Here is a 19,974-nt window from a genome sequence, read left to right as displayed (position 1 = left end):
AACTCAGTACGCAACCCAAGGTTTTTACAGATCTGGCACAGGAAAAAGGCGGAAGGTCACCTCCTGTTGTGCAAAACAGAGGTAAGTAGTGCTATTGAGATTGCGAGAGAATATGGTATGGTGGATCGGCAATACTGGGAGAAAAGTGGCCTACAGCAGGAACAATGTTGTTAGCAGCAAAGGTATTTCAATTACATATCACAATTGTGTTGTTCAAGCTTAACAAACTTTTACTTTGAGGTCATAAGTTTGTACAGGGTGACAACAATGTAATACAACCTGAGAAAAACATGTTCCCCAAAGCAGCTAAATGAGCCGCTTGCTCACATCTCTGTAGCAGAAATCACAAACCATACATGCTTACCTCTTTCATCATCTTCAAAATCATATCTGGCATAGCCATTAGGTTCTGCTGTTCTAAGTGACCGGAGCCATGGGAAATCTGTCACCATAGAATATGGCGCCCCATCAACAGTGCCTAGAAAAACATTGGAGAACGTGAAGTGAAGACAGTCATGGACATGCAAACACTATGTTGTGAGGAAAACAAACCTGAGATGAGATAAGCAGTGCTTAATTGGCAAAAACCGTAAGCGCCAGGGCTCTTGTCAGGAGACCACTGCAGCTTGCACTACCCACAGCCCCTGACAGCATTGCCAACACAACTATTAACCATCACACTCCTACAAGTGTGACAATTCTGACAATTCCAGACCCCTAAAGCAAGAGAAATGGCTTGGGAGGCAGGTATTACTAATTTTAAAAAAATGTATATGAAGTTAATGAACAGCTGATTTCTAAATTAAACAGACAGTGCCACCCACTCGCAGACTGTCGTAAGAGGCAGTTTTGACATTTATGTTCAAGTGCCAAGTATTTTGGTATTTAACAAGGCACCAATAAACTAGGCTACAAAGAAAATACATGATTACCAACCAAAATGAAAAAACAGATCTTCAAAACTAATATTAGAGGCAAAATATCCAGGATGTTTCATTTTTTTGTAAAGGCTGTTTCAACACCCTTCCACACCATCTTACTGCTAGTGCCTGGGCTGAGGGTTTACATCACAAAAGGGAGTTAAAAAAAGGTTTCGAAGCAGATGACCAGAGATTCCAATATGAAGATCGTTTTTCTTAAGTATTGAAGATATTTGCCACCAAACGCAATAACTTAAATGGCCATTAATCACACAATAAAAACTCCTCTGATTGCGCGACAAAACAGGCCATCCTCTACACAACTACACAGGTAAACATACACAGTATATAAATTACTATCACGGTCTCTCTTGCAGTGCATTTTAAGAGACAATGTTCCTCAAACAGCTAAAATATGTCCACTAGTTTCTGTAGGCAATCCATGAACCTTCTCTTTTAAACAGATTAGTTTTACCACAACAATAGTTTTCTTCATCCTTGCAAGCTTAATTCATTGGCACCTGAAATATGCTACCTGCTAAATGTAAAATCTTACCTTCTAAAGTGTAAATATCTCTCCCCCATGGATACTTGGGGAATTTCTTCACATCATCCTCTGTTCTTGTGGCTTCAGGGAAGAATTCATACTTAATGAGCTCCCTGGAGGACAAAAGGCGAAAGTACAGGTTTGTAGTGCCCGTAGTAATTGCAGGAAGAGAGATAGATACAAAAGGGAAATACAAGATTAAGCCGGGCAAAAGTGTTTTGTAAGTCATTAGTCCTGGTAATGGCAAGCAAATCGGACATCTTTGCAATTGAAGGTGTCAATTGGAACAAGCATTGCAAATGCAATAGGGCTCGCATTAGGAAAGTTTGAGCTATTGGTCTTATAAATGATTTTTTTTTATTTATGTGTTATTTTTTTAAATAGTTAAATTAATAGCTTTGTCATTTGCAATGCCAATAGTTATAACTTTCGCAAATGTGACACCTATAGCATTCGTAATGCAACATGTTTTGTGTTACGTGACTTAGATGTATTGATATTACAAATAACAATGGCTTTTAATTTTTTTAAATAAGTAATACTTAAATAATTTATTTAATTTGTAATGGCAATAGTTTAAACTTTTGTAAATAACTTTTGTGAAGATGTTCAGTGTTTTTTATTGTGACGAAAATCCAAGAACAGAAGTGAAATATTAACATCATTTTGTGATTTGTAATAAAGCGTGAAAGCTTGAAAACAGCTTGAAACATTGAAAGAACATATTTGAACCAGTGATGCTGTGGTTGCGCTGAGTGATGCTGTGTTGGTGCTGAGTGATGCTGTGGTTGCGCTGAGTGATGCTGTGGTGGCGCTGAGTGGTGTGTGCATCAGTGGAGCTTAGTGGGTGCATTGGTGGAGCTGTGTGGTGGGTGCATTGGTGGGTGCATTGGTGGAGCTTAGTTGGAGCATCGGTGGAGCTGTGTGGTGGGTGCTTCGGTGGAGCTGTGTGGTGGGTGCTTCGGTGGAGCTGTGTGGTGGGTGCTTCGGTGGAGCTGTGTGGTGGGTGCATCTGTGGAGCTGTGCGGTGGGTGCCTCGGTGGAGCTGTGTGGTGGGTGCCTTGGTGGAGCTGTATGGTGGGTGCCTCGGTGGAGCTGTGTGGTGGGTGCATCGGTGGAGCTGTGTCGGTGGAGCTGTGTGGTGGCTGCATCGGTGGAGCTGTGTGGTGGGTGCATCGGTGGAGCGGTGTGGTGGGTGCATCGGTGGAGCGGTGTGGTGGGTGCATCGGTGGAGCGGTGTGGTGGGTGCCTTGGTGGAGCTGTGTGGTGGGTGCATCAGTGGAGCTGTGTGGTGGGTGCATCGGTGGAGCTGTGTAGGTGGAGCTGTGTGGTGGGTGCATCGGTGGAGCTGTGTGGTGGGTGCATCGGTGGAGCTGTGTGGTGGGTGCATCGGTGGAGCTGTGTGGTGGGTGCATCGGTGGAGCTGTGTGGTGGGTGCATCGGTGGAGCTGTGTGGTGGGTGCATCGGGGAAGCTGTGTGGTGGGTGCATCGGGGAAGCTGTGTGGTGGGTGCATCGGTGGAGCTTAGTGGGTGCATTGGAGGAGCTGTGTGGTGGGTGAATTGGTGGAGCTTAGTTGGAGCATCGTTGGGCCAGGTTGGTGGGTGCATCGGTGGAGCTGTGTGGTGGGTGCACCAGTGGAGCTGTGTGGTAGGTGCATCAGTGGAGCTGTGTCGGTGGAGCTGTGTGGTGGGTGCATCGGTGGAGCTGTGTAGGTGGAGCTGTGTGGTGGGTGCATCGGTGGAGCTGGCGGGTGGGTGCATCAGTGGATCTGTGTGGGTGGAGCTGGGTGGTGGGTGCATCAGTGGAGCTGTGTGGGTGGAGCTGTGTGGTGGGTGCCTCGGCGGAGCTGTGTGGTGGGTGCATCGGCGGAGCTGTGTGGTGGGTGCATCGGCTGTGTGGTGGGTGCCTCGGTGGAGCTGTATGGTGGGTGCCTTGGTGGAGCTGTATGGTGGGTGCCTCGGTGGAGCTGTGTGGTGGGTGCATCGGTGGAGCTGTGTCGGTGGAGCTGTGTGGTGGGTGCATCGGTGGAGCTGGGTGGTGGGTGCATTGGTGGAGCTGTGTGGTGGCTGCATCGGTGGAGCTGTGTGGTGGGTGCATCGGTGGAGTTGTGTGGTGGGTGCATCAGTGGAGCTGTGTGGTGGGTGCATCAGTGGAGCTGTGTGGTGGGTGCATCAGTGGAGCTGTGTGGTGGGTGCATCAGTGGAGCTGTGTAGGTGGAGCTGTGTGGTGGGTGCATCGGTGGAGCTGTGTGGTGGGTGCATTGGTGGAGCTGTGTAGTGGGTGCATCAGTGGAGCTGTGTGTGTGGTGGGTGCCTCGGTGGACCTCTGTGGTGGGTGCATCGGTGAAGCTGTGTGGTGGGTGCATCGGTGGAGCTTAGTGGGTGCATTGGTGGAGCTGTGTGGTGGGTGCATTGGTGGAGCTGTGTGGTGGGTGCAATGGTGGAGCTTAGTTGGAGCATCGGTGGAGGTGTGTGGTGGGTGCATCGGTGGAGCTGTGTGGTGGGTGCATCAGTGGAGTGCATCAGTGGAGCTGTGTGGTGGGTGCATCGGTGGAGCTGTGTGGTGGGTGCATCGGTGGAGCTGTGTGGTGGGTGCATCGGTGGAGCTGTGTCGGTGGAGCTGTGTGGTGGGTGCATCGGTGGAGCTGGTTGGTGGGTGCATCGGTGGAGTTGTGTAGGTGGAGCTGTGTGGTGGGTGCATCGGTGGAGCTGGGTGGTGAGTGCATCGGTAGAGCTGTGTGGTGGGTGCATCGGTAGAGCTGTGTGGTGGGTGCATCGGTTGAGCTGTGTGGTGGGTGCATCGGTTGAGCTGTGTGGTGGGTGCATCGGTTGAGCTGTGTGGTGGGTGCCTCGGCGGAGCTGTGTGGTGGGTGCATCGGTGGAGCTGTGTGGATAACATGCATTGGTTGAAACTTCTTTTTTTTTAATTGAGAGCGCAGTAAATAGAAAGGCAGTTTACTGTTTTGTGATGGGGAAGTGCAGTAGATTAATATAAGCTTGCAAGCTTTATTTTCAGATACAATGAACTTAAATGTTTTCCTATTTGGTTTCAAACACAATTCAAACAAATAACATGTGTGTAACAATCTCGCACTTTTTATAAATCATTAGTGAAAGAGATCAATGAAATTCAACTAAAACCCATATATAGCAGAAGAGGAGAAAGCTCTAGTAACGGTATTCAGGATGAATGTATTCCTTTGAAGCAAATCGCCAGCATGTGAAAGGTGTAAAATAGCAATCAGTTTAAAACGAAAATGCCAGCAAAAGACTTTATAAAATTCTGTGTGGCCCTGATAAAATAATTAGAGCATTTAATTATATCATGACCAACAACGGTTATTGTTTCAAGAGCAGCGTGCGAGATGGTTAGGTTGCAATATAAAAAAAAAAGCCCTCGGCATTGCTGTGGTGGGGAGGGGGGGCGGGGAGAGGCAAGAAGGGAAGAATAGGCGACAGTAAGGGTGAGGAGACGCACGGGGAGCAGCAGCCTTTGATGTGCCGGCCGGCCGTGGGCAGTGAATAATTAGGGGAGGAGAAATGCCAGAGGCACGCTGGGGAAAGCTTGTGGAAGGGAGGCTGGTGGCTTTGATGCTGTGCACGCGCTTTTTCACGGGCACAGCATCAAATCGCCACTTTAGTTAAGCTCTGGATAAGCCCCAGTATGTCTCAACATCTGCAATGCTTGCGCATTGCCAGAGGTCGAGCCCTAAAAAGGGCACAGGTCTCAATTACTTACAGTGACAAGCAAAGCCAGTTAATGGAGAGACTACTGCACATTCTTAAATTCAGAGGTACTCACTGGTTGACGTTGGCTATTGTATCCATCCAGCTCCGAATGCGCACCTTATTCCTCACGTTTGGGGGGTTGCTGAACTCATGGATTAGACAGATGTGATAGGGATATGGCCCACTGAAGATTTTCTTTTCCAAGGTCAGAGTATCGACCTGTAGAAATAGCAAACTTAGGCTTACATTCAACAAGGTTAAAGACAATGTCACCTAATCGAAATACTACAACATAGTTTTATAGCAAACTTTACGTTACCTAACTGAAAATCTTCATTTTGACAGTCACAAGCTAGTACATCACTTCAATAAGGCAGAAGGTGACGAAGCTAATAAAATAATTGTCTTTTTTAGGTCGAGCTTTGGCAGTGCATGCGCTGCTATGCGAGGCATGCTGAGTTCAGGTACGAAAGTTCCGCCCACCCTCGGCCCATAATTTTCATTGGATTTTGTCATTGTCCTTTGTAAACTGTGGATTTTCATTGGTCTACAGGTGTTGTAGTCCCTTCTTGGTAAAGCTTTGTCTCGTCTTGTAACCACATATATGTGTTGCTACTCTGTTGACATTAATTACAGCCTTGGAACACTATTTTTTAAAATGGTTTTCACCTGCCTGCTGTCGTAGGCAAGACACGCTTTATAAATATTTTTTTTAATTAAATAGCAGAGCACGCCATTGATGGCTGTGCCTCTGTTTTATTTGATTCTGAAAAGGGGGTGGTGATGGACAGAGCATCTGAATTAAACAGAACACTCATACCCAGTCAAAAGATCAGGGCTTGATCCATCACCGTTTTTTAGCTCACTGCACCATCCCAGCTCAGAACCTGGCTACATGCAAATTAGTCTGTCCCTGGCCCAGTGCATCATGGGAACAGGGCAGACCAAACTACCAAGCCAATTCTTTACTGGAAAGGAAACAAGCATCCGGGGACCGGTTTCTGGCATTGCAGCCGTCTTCGGCTCTGAACTGGGATGGTGCAGTGAGCTAAAAAACGGTGATGGATCAAGCCCTGATCTTTTGACTGGGTAGGAGTGTTCTGCTTAATTCAGATACTCTGTCCATCACCACCCCCTTTTTGAATCGTTTTGGCCACCACAAGTGTGGAAGGGTATGCTCAGATGTGAGTCCCTTGCTCACTGCACCATCAGGATTCAAGCAAGCCGGGCCGAAGACGGCTGTAATGCCAGAAACCGGTCCCCGGAAGCTTGTTTCCTTTCCAGTAAAGAATTGGCTTGGTAGTTTGGTCTGCCCTGTTCCCATGATGCACTGGGCCAGGGTCAGACTAATTTGCATGTAGCCAGGTTCTGAACTGGGATGGTGCAGTGAGCTAAAAAAACGGTGATGGATCAAGCCCTGATCTTTTGACTGGGTAGGAGTGTTCTGCTTAATTCAGATACTCTGTCCATCACCACCCCCTTTTTGAATCGTTTTGGCCACCACAAGTGTGGAAGGGTATGCTCAGATGTGAGTCCCTTGCTCACTGCACCATCAGGATTCAAGCAAGCCGGGCCGAAGACGGCTGTAATGCCAGAAACCGGTCCCCGGAAGCTTGTTTCCTTTCCAGTAAAGAATTGGCTTGGTAGTTTGGTCTGCCCTGTTCCCATGATGCACTGGGCTAGGGTCAGACTAATTTGCATGTAGCCAGGTTCTGAACTGGGATGGTGCAGTGAGCTAAAAAACGGTGATGGATCAAGCCCTGATCTTTTGACTGGGTAGGAGTGTTCTGCTTAATTCAGATACTCTGTCCATCACCACCCCCTTTTTGAATCGTTTTGGCCACCACAAGTGTGGAAGGGTATGCTCAGATGTGAGTCCCTTGCTCACTGCACCATCAGGATTCAAGCAAGCTGAGCCGAAGACGGCTGTAATGCCAGAAACCGGTCCCCGGAAGCTTGTTTCCTTTCCAGTAAAGAATTGGCTTGGTAGTTTGGTCTGCCCTGTTCCCATGATGCACTGGGCCAGGGTCAGACTAATTTGCATGTAGCCAGGTTCTGAACTGGGATGGTGCAGTGAGCTAAAAAACGGTGATGGATCAAGCCCTGATCTTTTGACTGGGTAGGAGTGTTCTGCTTAATTCTGATACTCTGTCCATCACCACCCCCTTTTTGAATCTGATTTTATTTGAGGCAAATGCAGCTGCATATTTATTTTACCCCTATTTATTCACTTAAAAAAAAAAAGATTTGTTTAGAAGTGCCCGTGCCAAGTTTTTACGTTTATAGAGGCCACACCCCTTTCTTTAGACAAGCCACGTCTAAAGAAGGGTGCGATGCTGCTATTAAAGTGAAACCGCTGCATAGGGCGATTTTACAAAAAACAGCAATTTGTCAACTTGACAAACAAAAGCGCCCCATACCATTCTTATACTTTAATGGCGGCTGCGCATCTTTCTTTAGACGCGGCTCATCTAAAAAGTGGCATGGCCTCTATTAACGTGAACAGGCGACATGGGGCGCTTTTATGAAAAATGTATTTGCAATGCAATAAGTCTTGCATTAACAAAAGTTTAAGCTACAGGCATTTACAATTCCAATAGCTCAAACTCTTGTGAATGCGAGACCTATTGCATTGCAAGGAAAGGAAAATGCTACTTACCAGTATGCATCTGTTCTTGGCATGTAGAGCTGCAGAGTCCTACACTTAGCAATAGATCGCCACCTGATGTTGGGCTCGGATGATTGCAGGTTGTTGTCTTCTTGGAAGAAGTCTTTGTAGTCACGAGATAGGTGACTCCTCCCTTGGACAATACTGCGCATGGTCATCCACTCCATCCTCAGATTGTTTTTCACCATGATGGGAAATGATGGAGTTAGTAGAAGTGAAGAGAAAGGATGTCCATGCTTGTGCATCTAAGTAAGATGAGTACTGGAACGGATACAAGTCCCGGGGAGGCGGGAGGGCGTGTAGGACTCTGCGGCTCTACATGCCAAGAACAGATGCATACTGGTAAGTAGCATTTTCCGTTCGAGGCATATGAGCTGCAGATCCTACACTTAGCATCGATTGTGCAGCAGTGTCTCCCCTAGCGGTGGTCGCTTGTATCCATTGCAGCATACTGAAATAGTGTTTTAACCCCTTCGACGCTCATGACGAGCAGAGCTCGTCATGAGTTACGCCTCTCGTACGCTCATGACGAGCGCAGCTCTTCATGTAACGCAGGTTTTTTAAAACCGCCGCGCACAGCGGGAAAACCGCTAGCGCGCATTCGGTTAAGGACAGCTTGGCCCACTGCAGCTTGCTGCTTGGCTTGCACATCAACACAATAGTGTTTAGTGAAGGTGTGTATTGTAGACCATGTTGCTGCCTTGCATATGTCCTCTAGTGGTATGTTTCCTAAGAAAGCCATAGAGGCTCCTAGTTTGTGAGTGGAGTGTGCTCTAGGAGGAACTGTTAGTGTACGTTTAGCTTTTTGATAGCATATTTGAATACACTTTACAATCCATCTGGCAATTCCTCCTTTAGAGATGGGATTGCCTTTGTGTGGGGGAGAGAAAGATACAAAAAGTTGTTTTGTCTTTTTGAAGGATTTAGTCCTGACTGTGTAGTATAATAGGGCTCTTCTAACATCTAAGGTGTGTAAAGCCCTTTCTGCAACAGAGTCCGGTTATTGGAAAAACACTGGTAACTCTACTGATTGGTTAAGGTGAAAAGGACTAATAACTTTTGGCAGGAATTTAGGATTGGGTCTAAGAACCACTTTGTTAGGATGTATCTGAAAAAATGATTCTTCTATTGTGAATGCTTGTATTTCACTAACTCTTCTGAGAGAGGTGATGGCAACAAGGAAGGCAGTTCTCCATGTTAGGAATTGCAGTTCACACTTATGTAAAGGGTCAAAAGGGGGGCCCATGAGTCTTGTAAGGACCACATTTATGTTCCATACTAGAGCAGGTGGTAACCTAGGTGGGATTATTCGTTTTAATCCTTCCATAAATGCTTTTATTGCAGGTATTCTAAAGAGAGATAGATGCTGTCTATTTTGTAAATATGCTGCAATTGCTGCTAGATGGAGGCGTATGGAAGAATAAGCCACATTGGACCTTTGTAGGTGTAGAAGAAAGCAGATAATATTTTGAATGGAAATATCCAGTGGATCAATGTGATTGTTGTTACAGTATATCGCAAAACTTTTCCACTTAGCAGCATAACATGCTCCGGTAGTGGGTCTTCTAGCTTCTTTAATTATATTCATACAGTCTGGTGGTAAGTTTAAGTAACCAAACTCTAGGACTTCAGGAGCCAGATCGCCAAATTCAGTTGGCTTGGTTCTGGGTGCCTTATTTCCCCATGGTTCTGTGTTAACAGGGATGGCGTGAGCCGTAATTTCTGATATGGAACCAGTGAGAGATCTAGTAGCGTGGTGAACCACGGCTGATGTGCCCATGTGGAGGCCACTAGTATTAATTTGAGAGACTGTTGTCTGAGCTTGCGTACTACTAGTGGAATGAGTGGGAGAGGCGGAAAAGCGTACGCAAATCTGCCTGACCAGTTCATCCATATTGCATTCCCCTCCGACCGTGGGTGTGGAAACCTGGCGGCGAAGGTTGGGCATTTTGCGTTTTCGTGGGTGGCAAACAGGTCTATCTGTGGATGCCCCCACATTTGGAAGAATGGTTGGAGAACTTGTGGGTCCAACTCCCATTCGTGAATCTGTTGTGACTGACGACTCAACAGATCTGCTATCTGGTTGTGAATTCCTGGAAGGTGTTCTACTGTTAGGTGTATGTTTTGAGGGATGGCCCATCTCCAAATGTTCTGTGCAAGCTGGGACAGTTGCAAAGAGTGTCCCCCCCCCCCCCCTGTTTTTGTATATAGTACATGGCTGTCATATTGTCCGTCCGGATTAGGACAGCTTTGTTTTGTATTTGTACTTGAAAAGTTTTGAGTGCTAGGAAAATTGCTAGCAACTCCAAATGGTTGATGTGGAACTGTTTCTGTTGATTGTTCCATTGGCCCTGTGTGGTGTGATGCAAGAGATGGGCTCCCCATCCTGTAAGGGATGCATCTGTCGTGAGCACTATCTGTGGAACAGGGTCTAGGAACGGCCGTCCCTTTGTTAAGTTTTTGGTGTTCCACCATTGCAGAGATCGATATGTACGGCTGTCTACCAACACCAGGTCTGTGAGCTGACCTTGAGCCTGATTCCACTGTTGTGCTAGACATTCTTGTAGTGGGCGCATTTGCAGTCTTGCGTGAGGAACTATAAAGATGCAAGATGCCATCATTCCTATTAGTTTCATGAACACTTTGGCTTGGAGAGAGTGCTGGCATTGAAAAAGGGAGACGAAGTTCTGAATACTTTGAATCCTGGCTGGACTGGGATACGCTAGAGCTGCAGATGTGTCTATGGTAGCTCCTAGATATTGATGAGCGTGCGAAGGCTCTAGGTGCGACTTGGTGTAGTTTATCGTAAACACTAAGTTGTGCAATGTTTGAATTGTTTGTTTTGTGTGTTGTACACACTGGTTGAACGATCTTGCTTTTATGAGCCAGTCATCGAGGTAAGGGAAGACATGTATTTGTTGTCTTCTGAGATGTGCTGCTACTACTGCTAAGCACTTTGTAAACACTCGTGGTGCTGTTGTTACCCCGAATGGAAGGACTTTGAACTGATAGTGTTGTCCTTCTATCACAAACCTGAGATACTTCCTGTGAGAAGGATGTATGGAAATGTGAAAGTAGTTGTCTTTGAGGTCTAGTGTAGTGAGGAAATCGCCTTGTTACAATAATGGGATTACTTGTTGTAAAGTGATCATGTGAAAATGATCTGAGTGTATGTACAGATTGAGAGGCCTCAAATCTAGAATTGGTCTTCGAGTCCCATCCTTTTTGGGTATTAGAAAGTAGAGTGAGTAGACCCCTGTTCCTTGATGTTGCAATGGAACTAGCTCTATTGCATCTTTTTGTAGCAATGAGAGAACCTCTTGTTGGAGCAGCGTTAGATGTTCTGTGGACATTGGACGCTGTCTGGGTGGTATATTTGGAGGGGTAGCTGCAAGTTCTAGGCAGTAACCATACTGGATAATTTGTCTTACCCACCTGTCTGTTGTGATGAAGTTCCAGACAGGTAGGAACTGTGTTAATCTCCCCTCTACAGGAGTGGTATGCTGTTGGGGGAGCTGAAGGAAGTCACTGTTTAGTGGTGGAAGAGGATCGATTGTTGTTGTTACCTCGACCTCTTCCCTTATTATTACCTCTGTAGCCCCCTCTAAAGAGTCCTTTATTAGGTTTCGCCTGTCGAAAGCTGCGCAAGCAGCGTTTCGCGCAGGCGAAATCTAATGAGAACAGTAATGTGGCTTGGTCACCGCCTCTCTGTACATTGGCTAGCTCCATAAATGGAGGCTAGCCATTGGAACAGAGATCTGTCAGTCATAGCCGGAGCAGATTCGTGGGCGTTCCGGCGATTTTTAGGCTTTTCGCAACGTCATGAAGACGTGTCCACTGTGGGCGTTTTTTTTTTGTTTAACTTTGTTTTCGCCATTTCGGAAGCATAGTAGCAGCATTGGGATTTGCAGAAAAGGGTTGCGTGAGGTGCCTGCCGTCGCACTGACGCCAGAAGAAAGCAGAGCGAAAAACGGGTAAGTGCATTTATTATCTTTTTGCCCCCCACTGGGCTTGTCTCTCGTTCCCCCGATGGCCCTCCAGTGTCGAGGGTCACCGTCGGCCACTGCTGCATGGTTGACTGCATCTTGACACCCAGGGTCGGCGGTTGTGCTGGAATGAGCCGTGGTAGCCTCGGCTTCCCAGGGGAGTACAATGCGGCCTATTGTCCCAGGGCAGCCTTGAGAAGGTTAGCTCTGTCTCACAACACCCCTCCTCTCCCCGCCAGATTGCATCCTTCCCAAAGCAGACAAGCCTTTGTTCATTAGGAGCTTCTGTTCATGACGCCATAACGGGCCTCGCCATTAGAAGCCTTTGAAGAAAGAGCCGCATTCCCTGAAAGCCTCTCTGTCCCTGTGTGCGCGCATGCACTGCCTTGGGTTTGTTATTGTGTCTCGGTGTTTGAGCTGCTCTGAGTCGATGCCAGCTTTTATTTTTGTGACTTCGGCCTTCAGGCCATGTGTTTGCCGCGGTTTCATCCTCTATTAATCTGGAACTTTCTTTCTTTCACATGACGCATCAACAATTGGTGTCTGCATTGCTCTTTTTATCCACCCATGACAGAGAATCCAAGTCCCCATTCGTCCCAGTGATATCTCCCTCATAAGTGCTACCTTTCCACCCAAAGCGCCGCAGCGCAACGCTTCATACTATCCATGGCCTTCGTTCTCTCTTTTTGCTTTTGTTATAGCTTGTTTTCTGCTAACATTTCCCTTTGCATCTGTGTGTATCGCATCTGGGGCTGTGGCTGTGTCTTAGCTGAGTAATGCGTCCACTGTAGGGGCCTCTGTTATACCGCATGGTCACAGGTTAAAATCCTGGCGGGTCCACTCTGCCTTTCATCCATCTGAGGTCGATAAAATGAGTACCATTGAGTTGGGTAGTAATAATCGTCTGTTATTCAGCGCCTTGATACCCTTGGGTGATACGTGCGCATATTAAATGTGGTGGTCTGTAGGTTCCTGCGCCTGGCAGTCTCTTCCTGTGTTTCCCGATTTGTATCCCCGCGTTTTATGATGTGTGGTAACCTGCCTTCCTTCTATCCAGTGACATATCGGAGTGGTATATGTTGAGGTTCCCGGTTGACTCTCCCTGGCAGCGAGGCCTTGGCTGAGCTACTGGTAACTTCAGAGCCTTGTGGGGTCTGCTATACATGCTTGTGCCTGCCTGCTGCCAACTAACAAGGGTTCTGAGTTCTTGTGATCTCTGCCTGCCAGCCCACTTCGCAGTAGGATATTTATTAAGTGCGTGCATTGATGTGTGGGGATCTGAGGGTGTTCGTTTCTTCCCTGTGGGAGAAGAATCACTGCTGGAGTCTGCGTTTTGTGCCTCTTTTCAAGCACACACTTTGTCCAGTTGGGTTTTCTTGTTATCTCCACATCCGATAACCGAGGAAGCGCAATCTGACGCTAAAGTGGAGAGGTGTAGGAGAAAATTGAAGTAGGCAGTAAAGAAAACATGGCCTCTGATCTAAAGAAGTGGACAGGCTTTCAAAAAGTGACAGGCGAGTCTGTGGCTTTATCATTCTGATAAACCTCTTTGTAGATATGTTGAATTGTAAGCTGATGGACACCTACTTTAATGTTGAGGTAGCAAACTGTTAATTGAATATTACAGTCTGAACATTTAGGATTGCAAAATGGGAAACTAAAACAAGCATGCTATATGAGGCAAAAATAAAAAGATATGATTGTAGCTTTAACTAAGTTGACAATATTTGCAACTGGAAAAGGACAAGTATCGTTCTTGGATTGATGAATCCAGGTCCTTCCCAATCGAATCCCTTTTGGATGTTCACCTCATGTGAATGACTGAATAAATAAATAAACCAGACTGGGGTTTAGCACACCTCACATACTCCTCATTTAAGGATCCGTTCAGCCACAAGTAATCTGTACGATTCAACAAAGCCTCAACTCCTGCAAACAGCCCCAAAATATTGTGCAACCTGAAATATTCACCTTTTATGCATTTGCTGTTACTTTCCAAATCAAGACCAACGAGGAGATAAAACTAAAATTACAATTTTGTTCCCCCATAATACTTCGTTGAGAGTTAATATTTCATCACAGGATCCCAATAGCCATTACCAGCGACAGGTTTCAGTGCTAGACTGGCACAATACATACCAAGAGAAACTGAACAAATTGCAGGAATGCTTGTGTTAATATTAGCCATTTGTGATTGCTCTGGACTGCATTCCATTCCATTGTTTTTAACTCATCTTTGCCCTAACACATTACTCATAAATACATCTAAAGCTCAAAGAGCTTATTAGGTAACTGCTGCCAGGTGTATTGTTTATTATAAAGGGGTTAGAGCCCGCCCTTTACTTGCCATTTGTTAGCATCATTGTCACTCTTTGCTCTCTCCTTATTGGTCCGCGTATATCGAGCGTCAGTTTTAGGTTTCGCCTGGTCGATAGCTGCGCACCGCGCAGCTTTTCGGCGCAGGCAAAATCTAATGAGAACAGTATGTGGCTTGGTCACCGCCTCTCTGTTCCATTGGCTAGCTCCATAAATGGAGGCTAGCCATTGGAACAGAGATCTGTCAGTCATAGCCGGAGCAGATTCATGGGCGTTCCGGCGGTTTTTAGGCTTTTCGCAACGTCATGAAGACGTGTCCACTGTGGGCGTGTTTTTTTTTTTTTTTAAACTTTGTTTTCGCCATTTCAGAAGTGTCCTTTGCAGGGGTGGGTTGCGCGATGTTCTGCTGTCCGTTCCCGCCCCCCTCCCGCTGTCCTTGTGCCTGATATGAGATATTCATTCACCTTTGGCGTGTTGTCTCTCTTTGAGTCTTGAAGAAAGGATTGGAAGTCGATCATCAGGCCTCGTGATCGAGAGCCTGAATGCAAATGTTACCGCCACAGCTGCTATGATGTATTGCTTTTTGGTATGAGATGACAGAGATATCGATTGCCCGGGCTTGTCAGCGTTTTGTCCCGTTAGATGCAAATCCACAGTGATGGTATCCTCTCGAGCTCACAACAACACGGCAAGTAGTTTTATTCGTGGGCCACCACTGCTGTTTACCTTTGGTGTCGCTCTGTCTGATCTCTGCATTATTTCGTTTTCATAGCACGTTATGCATCGTTCAAGATTAATGTTATCACAGTTTGCGGTGATATGCATCCTGAAACTCAGATGGATTTTACATTTATCTTTTTTACTCTGATTCATAAGAGATATAATCTGCCATCCTTAGCTCCGTGCATCACGTGCCGTATTTTGTAGCTTCTCATAAGAGACCATTAACCCAAGCATTCAGAGCTGGTGCCTTAGTGCGTATCCGCTTCTTGCACATCCGCTTCCAAGCTAAAGTGAGCAAAACAATCATTACTTCTTCCAGATTGGCATCTCACCCATGGGAAGTGTGGCTAGCCGGAAATTGTGCACAGCACTGACGCCGTTTAGTGCTTGATTATTCTGTAAACCTATCTTTAAGTGCGCGTGACTGTCCCCCAGTTTGATCGGGTAGATCTGGAGCACAAATGTTCCCATTTAGGACTGGCACTTTTTGGAGAAAGGTTTGGTATTCGATTCCAAAATTCTGGATTCATAAAGCAAAGCACATCACTTGTGCAGCGACAGTGTTAGTCCAGTGGTCCTTTACCAGGGTCCTTGCCGAGGCTTTGTTATGAAGGCTTGAAAAGAACACGTTCCAGCCTGATGCCTGGCTCCGGTTCAGCTTGAGGTTCCTTATGGACATTGGAGCCCTAAACCAGCCGATCTTTCATGTGGCGTGAGTGTGAGTGCAGAGTGCAGAGTGCAAAGTGAGCGTGCAGAGTAGTGAGTGCAGAGTGAGTGAGCAGAGTAGTGAGTGCAGAGTAGTGAGTGCAGAGTAGAGAGTGCAGAGTAGAGAGTGCAGAGTAGAGAGTGCAGAGTAGAGAGTGCAGAGTAGAGAGTGCAGAGTAGAGAGTGCAGAGTAGAGAGTGCAGAGTAGGGAGTGCAGAGTAGGGAGTGCAGAGTAGGGAGTGCAGAGTAGGGAGTGCAGAGTAGGGAGTGCAGAGTAGGGAGTGCAGAGTAGGGAGTGCAGAGTAGGGAGTGCAGAGTAGGGAGTGCAGAGTAGGGAGTGCAGAGTAGGGAGTGCAGAGTGACTGCAGAGTGCTAGGGAGTGCAGAGTGACTGCAGAGTGCTAGGGAGTGCAGAGTGACTGCAGAGTGCTAGGGAGTGCAGAGTGACTGCAGAGTGATAGGGAGTGCAGAGTGACTGCAGAGTGCTAGGGAGTGCAGAGTGACTGCAGAGTGCTAGGGAGTGCAGAGTGACTGCAGAGTGCTAGGGAGTGCAGAGTGACTAGGGAGTGCTAGGGAGTGCAGAGTGACTAGGGAGTGCAGAGTGACTAGGGAGTGCTAGGGAGTGCAGAGTGCTAGGGAGTGCAGAGTAACTAGGGAGTGCAGAGTGACTGCAGAGTGCTAGGGAGTGGAGAGTGACTGCAGAGTGCTAGGGAGTGGAGAGTGACTGCAGAGTGCTAGTGACTGCAGAGTGACTGCAGAATGCTAGGGACTGCTAGGGAGTGCAGAGTGACTAGGGAGTGCAGAGTGACTAGGGACTGCTAGGGAGTGCAGAGTGCAAGGGAGTGCAGAGTGCAAGGGAGTGCAGAGTGCAAGGGAGTGCGAGGGAGTGCAGAGTGACTAGGGAGTGCAGAGTGACTAGGGAGTGCAGAGTGACTAGGGAGTGCTAGGGAGTGCAGCGTGCAGAGGGCTAGGGAGTGCAGAGTGACTAGGGAGGGCTAGGGAGTGCACAGTGACTAGGGAGTGCTAGGGAGTGCACAGTGACTAGGGAGTGCTATGGAGTGCTAGGGACTGCAGAGTGACTGCAGAGGCTAATGGCAATGTAAATGACAATGCCATTTATTTATCTGTTTTCAAAACCAACACAAATACAAATTTTGTCATTTACAATGCCAATAGCTCTAACTTTTCCAAAGGCGAAACCATTGCATTGTAAATGCTTGTTAGAGGATGCTTGTGTGTTTGTCTTGAAGGAAGCTGAATTGTCTGCTCCAGCTTGTTTGGAGCCTCCTCCGTAGAAAGAGCGACGAAAGGAGCCTCTAGCTTTGGTGGACTGCAGAGCTCCCATATACTTGACTGTGTCCGTGTCTTTTTTCAATCTTTTCAAGGGCTGTGTCTATTTCTGGACCAAATAATTGTTGTTGGTTGAATGATTGATTTAAAATAGTGGCCTGTACCTCTTGCTTAAACCCTGAAATGCATAGCCACGTGTGACGTCTAAGAAGGACACTGGTGTTTATTGCCCTGGATGCAGTGTCTGCTACATCTAGTGCACATTTAATGGAGTCATTAGATATAAGTTTACCCTCTTGTATGAGGTCATCTGCTTGTGCCTTATATTGATCAGGTAGATGTTGTAAGAGCTTCTCTAGCTGGTCATAGTGAGCCCTATCATACCTTGCTAGGAGGGCATGTGTTAGCAATGCGCCATGCATTACTAGCTTGGGCAGCTATTTTTTTCCCTGAAGCATCTATGCTTTTGGATTCTTTATCAGGAGGTGGTGCTTCTCCTGATGTTTGTGAGTTTGCCCTTTTCCTAGCGTTTGAAACTGCTAGGGAGTCTAAGGGTAGCTGTCCTTTAATGTAAGCAGGATCCCCAGGAGCTGCTCTGTACTTTTTCTCTATCCTTGGGTTTAAGATTCTAGCCTGTACAGGATCTTTAAACACTTCTGGTGCATGTTTAATGACTCCTTTAATCATTGGCAGTATTTGCACAGATTGTTGGGATTGTTCAAAAGTGTCTAGTAAGAAGTCCTCTTCTGCCTCGTCTAAATGCATGGTGACATTGTGGTAAATGGCAGCCCTATTAATTAAGTGTCCAAACCCAATATTGTCTTCTGGAGGAGAAGGTTTAGATGGATATATATGTGGGTCAGGAATATCTGGTATATCCTGTGGGTTTGGATACTCCCAGTCTGGTGAACCTGAAGGGTAGGGAAAGTGTCATCTGGGTCTTTCCCTACCCCCATGCTATACTGATCATCATCAGCATTCTGAGGAGCTGTATGTTGTGGAGAATGAAGAGGAGAATTTTGAGGTGAAATGTTTAAAGGGATAGCAGGAGAGGGAAATACAGGAGAAGAAGGGTGCATAGGAGATGTGGCAGAGTCCTTCTGCTTGACAGGCACTGGAGGTGTAGGTGCTGTATCTGATTTCCTCTTCCTGTGTGGTGTGGTGGAAACATGTCCTGTTTCTGGGTCTATGTATATCATCTTTTGCAGAGGATCAGGTCTGAAAAGCTCTTCTTCAGAAATTGCTTTTGGGCTGATTTTTTTGGCTCCGGGCCTGGTTTTTGTTTGTCTTTAGCCTTAGGAGTTGTTGTATGATCCTGTGGCGTAGTTTTCGGCACCAAAGGTATCGTTTTCGGAGTCGAGGCCTGGTTCGAGGGCTTGGAGGCATGGGAAACAGGTTTAGTGGGTTTCGGCACCTAAGATTTTGGAGTCAACGGTTTCTGGGTCTTTTTCGGAACCAGGACTTCTTTCGTTTACGGTGCCGAGAGAGCTGGTCGTATCGGCACGTGCGGTTTGCTCGGTAAGGAGCTACCAGAAGGCTTTAATATTTTCTTCTGAGCCGGGCTCGATGGCGGGGCTTTAGAAGCAATGTCTTGGTCTCGACTGGGCCCCAAAGGCGGAGTTTTTACCTTAGCCTAAGGTTTAGGTGGTTGGGCCAGGGTAGGGGCAGTCGTAATCACGCGTTGACCTGATGGTATAGAGTCATCGGAGTCGTCTGCCTCAGATACGATCTGGAGATCATCAGAATCTTCCTCTGGGACACATGGACCTTCGTCGAAGATATCCACCGGTTCCGGAGTCGATCTCTGCATGTCGTGTCGCCGGGCCCTCCAATCTCGAATGGTCTTCTTGGATTGAAATGACGCACAAGCTGTGCAGTTCAACTCATCGTGTTCCGGTGATAAACACAGGTTACACACCTCGTGATGATCGCTGTGTGGACATTTTGCTCCACACTTGGGGCATCTTTTGAATGTTGTCCTTTCCATGAGGCGTAGGCCTCACCGCGTGGGTAGGCCCGACGGCCCGCATCGACGACCGGAATCGAAGTGATGAGGTTGAGTCTATGTATGTTGAAATTAAAGTTAGTTTTAGAAAGTTTTTGCATGTCGAAGTCTTCAAAAAGTTGATTTTCGAACCGGAGCCGAAAAGTTGCATCCAAACACAGTGGCGGAAAAAAACAATCTACGGATGGAGCCGATGCCCATGCACACTATCATGCAAGGGAGGAGTCACCTATCTCGTGACAACAAAGACTTCTTCCAAGACGACAACAACATGCAATCATCCGAGCCCAACACTAGGTGGTGATCTAATGCACAGTGTAAGATCTGCAGTTCATATGCCTCGAACATGCCTGTTTTTCATACAGACACAGTGACGTCAGCAAAGAATATTGGTAAGAAAAAACTGTAGGATCCTTACAAACCACACCACTCTGGACTTCCCCTGACAGAACAAGCTACTTGCCTTCAGTGTTGTTCTTTCTGGTACAGATTATCTAGCCTCAGATTCCACACCTTTTGAATGAACCAGTTTGTCTGGGAAGAAGGTAATGTATGGTGTATTGACATAGTTTAAAGCTTACCCACCATGCTGAACTAATGGCGACGAGAAAAACAGTCTTAATGGTAGGAAGGTAGGAAGTAAGCTGTGAAGAAGCTCGAACAGAGTGCACATCATATAAGTGAGCCCAAGGTTAGAGTCCCATTGAGGTATTACAAAGGAAGGAGGAGTATGTTGTGCCCCAATCTAAAATTGCAGCACAACCAGTGACTTAATCAAAGAGGGTTGATCTGGCAACCATTAGAAGGGTGAACGAGCCAAAAGATAGCATTTAACTGTACCCAAAGCAAAGCTTGGACAGCAAGAGACCAGACAAACAGAACGTTAGATAAGCCTGAAGTGCGTTAATCTGGCGTGTGGCACACCAATCCACAAATCTGTCCCAACAACAGGCATGTACAGTTTGTCAAGGGTCAGCTGGCTGCAAAGGTGGAAGAAGGCCGAAGATGTTCAGCTGTTGCAGATCTATCTCCCAGCATGAAGGTGGAAATTAAGAAGGCACAGGTGCAGAAACCTGCCTTGTCGC

At 46.9% G+C, this 19,974-nt stretch overlaps 1 protein-coding gene across 1 annotated transcript in view; it reads right to left on the bottom strand.

Annotated features, from left to right (window-relative positions):
- The window catches only part of FBXO38 (F-box protein 38), a 226,997-nt gene that overhangs the window by 56,825 nt on the left and 150,198 nt on the right, over positions 1-19,974 (bottom strand). The window contains exons 19-21 of the mRNA XM_078652963.1: positions 5,271-5,416; positions 1,477-1,580; positions 365-478 (exon numbers count right to left, since the gene is read on the bottom strand). Of these exons, the coding sequence (XP_078509089.1) occupies positions 365-478; positions 1,477-1,580; positions 5,271-5,416 (364 nt within the window). The remainder of the gene's footprint in view (positions 1-364; positions 479-1,476; positions 1,581-5,270; positions 5,417-19,974) is intronic.

This window comes from Lissotriton helveticus, chromosome 7, assembly GCF_964261635.1.
Source record: "Lissotriton helveticus chromosome 7, aLisHel1.1, whole genome shotgun sequence".
In the NCBI taxonomy this organism is placed as follows: Eukaryota; Metazoa; Chordata; class Amphibia; order Caudata; family Salamandridae; genus Lissotriton; species Lissotriton helveticus.
The sequence above is the reverse complement of the archived record's forward strand: the minus strand, read 5'-3'. Positions and strand labels throughout refer to the sequence as shown.